We start from the raw sequence: 12,466 nt of genomic DNA on the forward strand, positions 1-12,466 counted from the left end.
CACACACACACACACACACACACACACACACACACACACACACACAAAACAGGCAGATATTTTGGTGAAAACTGAAAGATCAGAAACAGCTAGACTTCCTGTTTACTCATGTCTTATATACCTTTTTGTGCCCTGCCATATCACTTCCTGGAATTAAAGGCATGTGTGTTTCCCAAGTAAAGGCATGAGATTTCAAGTGTTGGGATTAAAGGTGTGTGCCACCATGCCTGGCTCTGTTCCCAGTGTGACCTTGAATTCGCAGAGATCTTCCAATCCCTGCCTCCAAAGTGATAGGATTAAAGGTGTATGCCACAACTGCCTGACCTCAATGTCTAATTTGGTGACTGGCTCTGTTCTCTGATCCCCAGATAAGTTTTATCTGTTAAAGCATAAATAAAATATCACCACACAAATCCTTTCCGAACTCTTATATTAAAACCACAGTCTGGTTCAAAATATGAAACTACATTAACTATCAGATCGCACATTGTTAGTTAATGTAATATAAATGCATGTATAAATTAAATATGTTATTATGAACACACACATTTACTTATAGAGAACAATGACTTCATGTTTTCCAATGAGAATTTACTATACTTGTCGTAACAATATCTAAACATGTAACTGGAAATATAAGTGTTTCTATGTATGCATCCATTTCCACAGACAGAATTGACTTTTTGAATGAATTAATGTTGAATAACTTTGAATTCACTATGCATTTGGTATACTGTTGCATCTTTGTGTAAGTGGATAGATGGTATATATGATAATAGTGCCTTCAAAAAGGCACACAACAGTAGATTTTTCAGTAATAAATGAGAGTTCTTGAAACATTTTTAGCTTCATAAATTTGTTCACTAGAAATTCATATTTTTTTCAGATGATTCCCTTATATTCCACAACCACATGTAAATAAATAAGCAATAAACATTCAAATTTCCCAACAGTTCACTACTTTTCCAGTTATTTGAGTCTGTACAAAATGGCCATCACCTGCTCTTACTTCCTATTCAATACATTGTGGCAGTTCTTGCTTCTCCACAGAGTGGGCTTGGTTGTATTCTCAGGAAGAGCCACATTTGACAGATCTGCTGATGGTGTCAGCAGTGGTCACAGCCTTGATGGACAGCACCAAACCTTGAGGTGGCCTAGTTCCTGCTAATTAGTTGTTTGAAGTCACTCTGTGTGCCACAGGCAGAGACTTATCAGCCAAAGACATCTTTACCAGTCAAAATGACAGCTGTGATACAGCTGCTCTTGGAAAGTTTGTAGTACACAGAGAGACAGGGAAGAGCCTTTCAAGCAGGGGACAACCACGGTGCTCTTAGCTGAAGCCTTCTGAAGAAGAACTAAAGCAACCAAAACTGAAATTTTGAAAATAAAAAAAGGTCTAAATCTATATCTTCAGGTGAACATACAAACCACACATAAAATGAAAATAAATATTACCACTCTGTGAGAAAGAAATATAGATCTAGCCGCTTCATGAATACATATAAAGCAAATGAAGTTGCATGCTGCTATGATTAATGCAGCCTAAGTTAATGCTTTTGGAATTAAATCATATATATAGTGTTCTCAAAAAATTCTGTGCATGTCCATCTACAAAGACTGCAAAGCTTGCCAGAAGTGCTTGTATTTGAACACCTGGAGAGTACACAGGCATAAACAATGTTTTGGAGAATGTCTCAGACAGGAGTAAAAACCATCAACATGTATATTAGGACTGTATAGAAATGAGAAAAAGTTAGTGGTAACATATTTAAAGACGTATATGTTCACTGAATTAATAATGAATGTCATTCTTTTCTATTCATGTGAAGCATGAGGTTCTCTCTTTGACCACTATTTAACTGATGTGCTAAAAGCTAAAGGTAATTGTGGTTAGAAGTGCATATTCCTAAACTAATTAAACAAGCTTATTTTCAGATATGTACCATGTATTTTAGCAGCATTATAGAATTAATAATTTCAAACATCCACCAAAATGCCTTAATGATATCACAAATACTTTACAAAACAAATATAATCATGTAGACATTATGAGATTTGTTAATTTTCCTGTAAACTTTGGAAACTATAACTGTGAAAGACACTTTAAACTTGAACTAAATTTTGTTTGAAATGGCATTCAGATGCTTATAAAATGTAAATATCCTATTTTGCAGTCACATGTAATAATTGTTCAAGGTGACCTGGCATATAGTTTAAGTGTCAAAGAGTCTAGGTAGAATGAAGGTACCATTATAAATAATTCTTATCTTTCAGTCAGACCTAAAAGTCTGGATTGAAGACATATTCTGAGACTGCTTAGAGTTTTCTGACATACATGGATGTGTAAAAGTTGAAGTAGAACTGGAGACTTGAAAATGGGGTTTTAGGGAGTAGATTGAACAGCAGAGGGAGGGGAAAGGTGAGACCAAAGTACCTTACATACAATAAATGGCATGTCATAATATATCCCATGGTTTCATGTTTCATGCAACTAAAAAAATCACAGTTTTAAACAGCCATCTCATGCACTAAGGACAGATCCCGGTCCCACTGCCTGGGTGCCTCCTAAACAGTTCAAGCTAATCAATTCTCTCACTTATCCAGAGGGCCTGATCGATTTGGAGCCTATGCAGGAACACTTTGCTCAGCCTGGAAGGAGGGGACTGGACCTGCCTGGACTGAATCTACCAGGTTGATCTGAATCCCCAGGGGAGTCCTTGCCCTGGAGGAGATGGGAATGGGGTTGGGCTGGGGGGAGTGCGGAGGGGAGGATCCGTGACTGATATGTAAAATTAAGTCAAATTATAAAATAATATTAATAATAATAATAATAATAAATCACAGTTTTAAAAGTCTAGCTATAGTAGAAGACTATTTTACTTATTTTCACATTTAAGATACACATTATGCCAATAAATAAAATAATTTTGTGCTGAAGAAATGTCTAAGGCATTGATTCTAAGTAGATACAGCTCTTGCTGTGGACTTGTGTTCACTGAGTTCCAGTCCCACATTAGGCAGCTGGCAACCGCCTGTAACTCACACTCTAGAGGATCTGACACCCTCTTCTTGCCTTTTAGGGCATCTGCATTCATATACAAATATGCCTATACACAATACACAGTCAATCACACATATAAATTAAAAATAATTATTTAAAAACTATATAATGCAGATTACATGGGTAACAAATTCAATTATGAAATCATTTTAATCTGTATGTTAGCCTAAAGCTGAGAAACTGAGTTTAAGCAGAGTGGCAGTGGTACATGCCTTTAATCCCAGCACTAGGGAGCCAGAGGAAGATGGATCTCTGAGTTCAAGGCCAGGCTGGTCTACAAAGAGAATTGCAGGACAACCAGGGCTGTTACAAATAGAAAACCTGTCTTGGGAAAAACCAAAAATAATATATAATAAAATAAAATTAAAACTCAAAGCTCACAAGTAGATAAATTTACACTGAATCACTCTAATTAAAAAAAATAACATTGACTTAATTATTTTTAAGTGTTGTTCAGAAAGACCCTGAAATTATGACCTAATGTATGCTTGTATCACATTTGCAGGAAACAGACTGGATTTTAGAATAAATTAAGCAGACTTTCTTTTATGATCATTCCACTCTTTGGCCATGGAATTACAAGGAGCCTAAAAGACAATTTGTTATCTATGGAATATTATACACCACAAGAAACAAATTTTTGTCTTAAAACATAAGAAGAGCCATATTTAGCCAATGTTTGAACTTACGATTTTGAAATTTCTCAGACCCACATGGGTTAACATAGTTGACTTGATAGAGAAGCTGAAAATGGAGTTTTCACGGTGATGAGTAGGGAACATAGCAATCTGAAGATCAGAAACTGGTTAATAGGTTTTTTTCATTGTTGTTGTTTAATATAAAGTTGCAAAAAATTAGCACATCATATAGAACAGAATTAATTAGAATGGATTAAAAATGGGAAGACAGAGTATGCAAGTAAATATAATGAACTTTATTGCACGTGGCTAAGTGCCATTTTACTTCAATTTTTATCTTCGGTGTATTTATTTTTCTGTTCAGGTGTATTTGCAGTGTCTCAGTATGGCATTATGGGTCAATTTCTAAGGTTTGAGAGCCACTGGTAAAAACAAATAATTCACACTTACCACTTCTCATGTATCAGGCACTCTTCAAAAACACTTTGATTATATTAACTGAACTAACAGTTCCTTGGGATAAAAGCTCCTATTGCTCCTGTTTACAGCTGAAAAAGGAAGAAATCACTCAGCAAATACATGGCTGGAAAGGATTTAAACACAGAAAGGCTGTGTGCTGAGATAGTAATCTTAGGATTTTGACAAAGAGGACAGAGGGTCCAGGCTAGACATTGGCTGCTTGACTTTCTGTATGATGCCATATTGTTCTACTTCATAAGCTTCTCTCTTCTATTAGGTCAAATTCGAATCTTGGGTCAGAATTTGATGACTTATGTTTTATGGATCATTTTTCTAGTCTGAATGAGGTCAAGTATTTCTTTTCTCTTCAGTTGGATGTGTAAGTCTGTAACTCGATGTTAAGGAACACTCCAACCCACTCTGTGGCACTATGTTCAATCCCCTACACTGGTATTTAAAAAATACTCTTTTGAATAATTTCTGTCGATGGTTTATAAATAAATATGAAGACAACATACATTTAACAAGTTTAACAAAATTAATCTATTTACATACATTGAAATTAATTTGATATAAAATTATTTGACAATAGGAACACTTAAAGAACACTGATTACATACAATTTATTTTGCCAGCCACTGACATAAATCACATGTCACATGATTTTATAGTATTATAATCAAGACTCTAGAAATTTAAATAGAATCCTTTATTTAAAAATTCTTTATCTTAAAATATACTAAAAATTGATATGTATATGTGTGTGTTCTTGTGAAATACCCACCTACTTCTAAAAAAATAAACTAGTTTTTCAAAATATTTGATTATACCATGCTTTGAAAGAATAATCTTAAAAAAATACATATTTATTAATTTATATTTTTTCAGATGATAATATTCCTTCACAAAGCAGAAGCCTGATTTTTAAGAAGCATGCTGGCTCATACTTGCAATCCTAGCAAAAGTCAAAAGACTGTGACTTCATGGAAAACCTGAGTTAATTGGATGACTTTCTGTCTCAAACAATATATTAGAAAGCAGTACTCCGGAGACTTCCTGAGACTAAAGGCTCACGTGTTTTGGCAACATTTTGTTATTTTTGTCTTTTGTTTTGTTTTTATTTATTTTGTTTGAAGATAATATATACCATTGCACATGAAATCTTAAATTTTTCATTTGTCAATATTTTTGAAAGATTAAAATGGGAGTAAATGTCTTCCTAGTATTTTCAAATTTACACCATATTAAATTTAAATCACAATAACATAATGAAACAATTACACAAATCCTTTTATACCATAAAATATTATAGGCACAATGATAAATTTTAATGAAATACATTTCAGCATCTTGGTCAGGTATTGCCCAAAAGCTAAAATTCTGCATACAATGGGTATCTAATTATTTTGTAATTGGAACTATATAATTGGAAAATTGTATCTGTTAAAGTATATAGATGAAAGTCAAGCACTTTGTCTGTGTGACAAAGCAGATGTAGACTGGCCACGATGGTAAGAAGAAGATGCTTAGCCTTGTAGGTAATAGCGATTGGCAGTATCACTAGACTCCTCGTGCATAGTATTACTATCTCACATGTTTAAAACCTTCAGCTGGAATCTTAACACTGGCAAAGATTAGAGGAAATTCCACAACACAAACATTAAAAACCCTATTCCCCTCACATAAGATGTCAGCAGAGCAATGAGTTTTGCCCTGGTGAGTTCATTCCACTTCCTGAACTATTTTTCCTTGCCCCTAAAACTTGCTGCAGGTCTACTTGCTGCAAACTGAAGTGAAGCGTTTTCTTCTTTTTTTATTTAGGATTTTTTTTTTTCATTTTACATATCAACCACAGATCTCCCTTTCATCCCTACTCCCGATTCTCCCCCCAGACTCCCCTCACCCAACCTACCCCCACCTCCTCCTCTAAAAGGGTAAGGCCTCCATTTTCAAAATGAAAAAAAAAGGAAGATGATTCTACAAAGTGACTGTGAAATTATGAGTACACCATTAATCAATAAAATAAATAAATAAAACATCACAGAAAATAATTCACATATAATACAACTAATATATGTTACATATCATTTATTTAACATACAATTAGTTTTATATTTATCTTATCTCAACAATAGTTTATATATATATCTCAACAAACTTGATAGAAAAGATTTATACTTTTCCAAATCCCTTTCTTAATATTCACATTCCTTTGGTAAGTAGTTTTCCTATATGTTTCACCAGAAATCTATCGTACCAGGAATTAAATGCTCTTTCTGGCTGAGTCATCTCAACTTTGAACTAATGTGTATTTAGAATATAGCATCCATGGAAAATAAATGGCTAGTAAAAAAATTCAGCAAATCCCATATTGCTGTTGAATTCTGTGCATTTTATAAACATGCATTTTTTCCGTCAAATTTCACAAGAGCTTTAACATTGCTTTCAATCATGAGGCTATTTTGTTTATCCATTTACAGATCACATCATATAAGTTTTCTAGTTGATACAACAGAAATTTTAGCTCACACTGGGAAAAAAGAAAGCAAAATCTTTTATGTGCACGTGTGAGTGTGTGCTTCCATGTTTAACTTCATGTGTGCCCATGTGTGCATGTGCATTCATGTATATTTTATCTTGGTTCAAAATGTGGCCAAAAAGTGAAATACAATGAAGACTTTTGTAGGACTAATATCCAATATGGAAATCCAGATGAAAGTCTGTAGATTTGAAGTAAATTGTGATAGGACACAACATAGTACTATGACATTGCCACCCACACACACACAGGCTTTACTGTGTGATTCATTTCCTTGACAATCCTTCCAAAGGTAGGGGATAAAAAAACAGTAATATCAGTGATAGATTGGAATCAGAGTACAAGGCAAACATTAACTACAAAGGAGAATGGCTGGGAGCTTTGGGGTGAGAGTGTATTCTGTACTTTGTTTGTAATGGTTCTCATTTCCCTAGATACACAAAATATGGGAAGACTAGTTCAGTTCTGATCCACTGTTGGAAACATCCGGTAAAGTTAAGGAGGAGATTGGCCAATGAGATTTCAGCAGGTAATTTTGGTAATTGATTCTCTCTAAAGTTAGTTCCTTGGCCTGTCACTAAAACCTGGGCACAGAGAAACTCATCTGCTAAAGGGCTTCTCAAAGAGAAGCCTTCTGTATTCTTTAGAAAGATAGCACTGTGTTGTAAAAACGACACAAACAATAGCAACAGAAACAAACCCAAACAAACACACCCATGTCCATTCCCCATCTCAATAAGGAGAACAGTATTCCACAATCACATTTTGTAAGCGTAGTTTCCCTTTTAAAAGTATGTCCAGTGGTAGAGGTGGTAATGAGTCATGAGTCTAGAGTCATGAGTTAAGTCTAGAGTCAAGACAACATTTCAGGAAGGAAGAACTTTAGTTAATCAGAGCAGAATAATACTGATGTCTTAGTCAGGATCTATGACTGTGCGTGTGTCAGTGCTCAAAATTCCATTCCTAAAAGGATGAATCTTACTGTATGCAAATCACAATTCAAGAATCCTGACATTTAAAAAATGTAGTCAGGAAAAATGTCATCATTGACTCATTGACGTTAGAATTGCAGCAATGAAATCATGATGCCATAGAGAAAAAAAAAGGAATATAACCCCATTATAAATGCAACTGTTTTTTTTTCCAAGTATGGAACAACCAACTTGTTTCATTAGTGACATGATAGTTTACAAGCCTAATTATCCCAAAATAGTGCAAGAATTAGAAAATAGAGAGCACATTTTTATATTTATAAAATATATTTCCTTATATATCTCTGCTTAATGAAATCTTCAGAAAAGAAAGAAACCGTGGCCCAAAAGATTGTGATGATTAAAATCAATAAGCAGACATTTGCAAACTCACTGTCCCTGTTGCTTTGTGGACTGGTCCATTGTAAGGTTTCTTTTCAGTGACAAGTGATATACATACTTAGGTGAAAGGCATCCCAGCAGGAGTGATCTTTGCTTTACAGAGTTAGCCTTTTTCTCAGGATGCACCAATACAACAGCACAAAGAGAAAAGAGCTGTTCTGTATGTTGACTCCTACACTGCTGAATGCTCTATTTAATTCCACAACCAGGGAGTGTTCATTCTCCTCATGATAGTGGCTCAGAGGGCAAAGTCCTCAGCTTCAACATGAAGCAAAGGACAAGGGGCTTGAGATACAATGACCAAGATCTCCAGGGAACATCTAGCTTTAAAAGTCTTATTAACAGACTCAAGTCTCTTCTTCTTCTGGCACTTCATTGAAAACACAAAACACTCCCTTACCAGCACCTGTAGCACCACAGACCCAATCAATCAACCCAACTCCTCTTGGAGGCTCTCCGTGACCTTGAGAAATGGAAGTGATGACTTAATGATGGAACGGGAAGACATTCTGTGATAAGCCCTCAAGTTATATTCTACTGCATGATGCAAAGAAATAAAATGAACGGCTAGATATATGTTTACTTTAAATAAACCTGATAACTTCTGTAACTGCTTCTTGCAGCCTTAGCTGGGCACAGAAGCACTCAGTCTGCAAAGTAATCATGGCTGTCTCAATAAACCTCAGCCTGTAACAGTTCTTACCACATCTACTTTCTCCACACGAGGCTACCTTACAGTTATCTACTCGATTATGGCCAGAGTTCCTAGCAGTTATTGATAACCATACCACAGGCTCTCTATCTCAGGCAGCCCAAGCAGGAGGAATGCAGTCAGAGCCGTGAGTTTCCAAACCTGGTTATGTCTTCCTGAAACTTGAACATGACGACTCAGTTTTACAATGGAGCTTGTGATTCACACTGTGCGACAACTTCCCATGTCATCTTTATTTTTAGTTCTTTGGCACAACTATAGAAAATTATTGTAGGAAAATCACAGCTTCCATAAGGAGGAGCCTTGACTGCTTTCAGGAGAATTTAAATGTTGGGAAAATTCACAAACACTACGTAATGCCTTTCTCCGTGAAAAGGAGCAGGCAGATAAATATTTGTTTATGGAAAGAATCAAGCAAACTTGTGGGAGAGTTTCACTTTAGCGTCCCCTCTCCTTGCCTCTCTGAACCTCCTGTTCTTTATGCTTTGGCTGCTTAAAAACAAAATGCCCTCTCTTCTCAGGCCGGTCTTTCTCTTCAGAATTCTCTTCTGTCTTTCATGTCCATTTCCAGAGTGCACAGCTAAGCTAAGTTAGGTGAATATGTGGTGGATAAGCCTGTTAATTTTGACTGTCTTCTCTCCCACATCCCTTTCACTGAAATGCAAGTGAGTAAAATGATTCAGCATAACAGCTAGCAGTATCTGCAAGCTGGATACAGTAAAACCATTCCACAGTGTTTTTGATATATTAAATTGGTTGCTCAAAAAAAAATCACAAAATATGGGGACAATCTATTAGGGCATTGCTTGTTTTTTTAATGAATTGGTATAATTAACAACAGGGGATTATCCCTTAACTAGAAAGTGATATTACAATGTTTAGGTCTGCTAAAATAGATTTTCAGATATTATTTTGATACAGAAAATGACACTCACATTTTGCAATTAAGTTATTTTAGTAGTCTTAGAACCAAGAGCATGCTTTTACCTCTAAACCAGTACCTAGTTTATTCGTAATACAAGAAATGTTATGAAGTAAACAAATGAACCCTAGACCAAGGTGATCTTTACAATATAAATCTTTTGTAATAAGCACTTCAGATAGAATATTAATAATTGATGCATTAGCGAGACTATAGGTAACTTCTGTGTGTAGCAACAACCGCTACAAATAGATGTTTTGGTGATTTCTTATGATTGCGAGTGCATGTTATTTATAGAGTGCTCTACACATGCAAATCTGCACATTCTTATTTTAAAGGGTAAAAGCAGTTTTTCCTTTTCTATTTCACGACTGCAAGGGGAAAGGGGGCGTCTGTTTTAGAGAAGAAAAGTGGTGTTTAATTTATTTATTTTACGTGTCAGCATGTTTCTCTCACATTTCCGCATGTAAGCAGGTACTCTGGTTCTTTAAGCTTGGTGGCACTGATAGGAAACTGCAGCGGAATGAAAGCAGGGGAGGGAGCACACTGAAATCCCATCATCCCACTGATGACACTGGGGCCGCTCAGCTTCACTGGGATGCTGCCCAGACATCTACTAATAGCAACCATAGTCCAGGATGTGAACTTGGCATGGGATGCCAAAATCACAAATCTAACAAGAAAGCATTGCAGAAGAATGACCGAAATAATTTAAGCAATTATCCAGAAATGAAGGTGGGGGAGTCCTCTATTTGCTGGTGGATGAGTTAGAGAGACAGAGGTCGAGAGCATCGAAGGATGTAAATGATATCAAAGAAAGAGTGGAAGTAGAGAGTACTGATCTCAGCACTCAGTACTGAGTAGGGGACCCAGGAAGGTAAATATTTCTGAATGAATAAATTAGGTTAATAGCTAGAGAGTGCTATGTTACAACTGGCTTTAAAGAATTCAGTTCTTGAATGTTAAGTAACTTCTGACAAATTTGCAGTTTCTTAAGAAGGGACTAGGCTGTTGATTCTCCAGATCCCCCAGAGCTTGCCATGATATTTAGGAATTCACTAGCACTGTTATAATAATTGGCATTATTATTTTTTGTATAAATGAGTGTTATTGTCCCCTATTCACTCTTGCACATGCGGGAACAAACAGAAATGTGCTCTTTGGAAGTGGAGGGAAAAAAACAGATTCTCTGTTCACATTGGGCTAATGCCCAGACTGAACAGAGAATCTCTCAGCTGGGGCCAGCAGCTTTCGTGGCCTCTGGCTAACACAAACTCCTCAGTGGCTTTTCAGAGCCACTTAGAATCAAGTTCCAAAAGTCTGCGTGGAAACTGCAGCTGCAGATACTGAAGGACACCTATGTGGCCCTGCATGCGTACTCACTGCCCCTTTTCTGATTTTAATTCTGCTGACGTTTTGCACAGAAGATTGGGGGTCTACAGAGAAGGGATGTTCCCGTCACCCCTCCCCCCACTCTTTCTTGACTGCCATAGAGTAAGAAAAAACCTTTAGGGAAAACACTCAGTCATAGTTTATAAAGCATAGTGCATATTGAGCTCAGCAACATCTTTACCCTTTAAAAAACACTGAACTAAATGCAGAAGTTCATTGCATACATTTAATGGTCCAGCCAAAGCAAAATGAATCAACAGAACAGAAACAGAAAGGAGGCCAGTTCTGATCATTGTATTTGAATTTGCACTGGACGTTTAGGCGTAGTGTCAGAATTAGTCCACAATGGGAGCTTTTCCTGCTGAGGGACTTCACTAAAGAGAATATAACATAGTATTTTTCAGCTATACCAGGATGATGCTTATGTGAGCAGGGAATAAAACATAAAAGAAAACTGGGGAAAAAAATTGGCAGAGATGTCCTAAAATAGAAATGTTTTTTGTTTGTTTGTTTGTTTGTTTGTTTTTGTTTTGTTTTTCGAGACAGGGTTTCTCTGTGTAGCTTTGCTCCTTTCCTGGAACTCACTCTGTAGACCAGGCTGGCCTCGAACTCACAGAGATCTGCTTGCGCCTGCCTCTGCCTCCCTAGTGCTGGGATTAAAGGCGTGTGCCACCACCGCCCAGCTAAAGCAGAGTTTTATTAGAGGGAATTAGAAGCTTTTCCTGGGTCCAAGGTTTTCGCAGCCCGTCAGAAAACTCTGTTTACTTCGAGTTATATAATTTGTCCATGTTATTTCAATTTTATGCATGTATACTTAAAATCAATGTTAAGAAGAAGCTAAATATTTGTACCTACTAAGAGAGTAAAAATTCCTTACAAAAATAAAAGCTCCTTAGAATTTAGTACCACAACTTGGGATGGCATGTTATTGACCTTTTCTTTGCTGACCGGTTTCATGCTTATTCAATGATAGGCTCAAGGAAGTTCTGTTTTTTTTTAAAACGATACCCAAAGAAAAAGAAAAAAAATAACAATATTTTGGAGATATTTTCTAATATATTTTTTAGTGACATGAATGTAAGTGATGGAAAATTTATAGAATTGATTATGAGAGTAATTGTACAATTCTAAGAGAACATGAGAACGATTAAGCATACATTTTAAATTGGATTATATCACGTTAAAGTCCTTTTTAATATTCCAAACAAACAATGCACGTCTTAAATTTTTTCAGAGAAGCAGTGTGTGAATTGGGATGTTCTCTCTGCCAGTTATGTGTGTAATTCACAATGTTTTCCTAGAAGCTCCTTTTTAGCTTCTGAAGAAATGCTGCTTAGAGACAGGAAGGGGAGGAAAGAGAAAAGACAAAC

General features: G+C 36.1%; 1 protein-coding gene across 5 annotated transcripts in view; it reads left to right on the plus strand.

Annotated features, from left to right (window-relative positions):
• The window catches only part of Pcdh9 (protocadherin 9), a 563,648-nt gene that overhangs the window by 320,718 nt on the left and 230,464 nt on the right, over positions 1-12,466 (plus strand). Inside the window, exon 4 of one of the 5 annotated variants that reach the window (XM_028883018.1) lies at positions 2,605-2,644. The exons of the other annotated variants lie outside the window; for them this stretch is intronic. Within the exon in view, the coding sequence (XP_028738851.1) occupies positions 2,605-2,613 (9 nt within the window). The 3' untranslated portion in view covers positions 2,614-2,644. Of the gene's footprint in view, positions 1-2,604; positions 2,645-12,466 lie in introns of those variants that run through there. 5 annotated transcript variants of the gene reach the window in all.

This window comes from Peromyscus leucopus, chromosome 9, assembly GCF_004664715.2.
Source record: "Peromyscus leucopus breed LL Stock chromosome 9, UCI_PerLeu_2.1, whole genome shotgun sequence".
In the NCBI taxonomy this organism is placed as follows: domain Eukaryota; kingdom Metazoa; phylum Chordata; class Mammalia; order Rodentia; family Cricetidae; genus Peromyscus; species Peromyscus leucopus.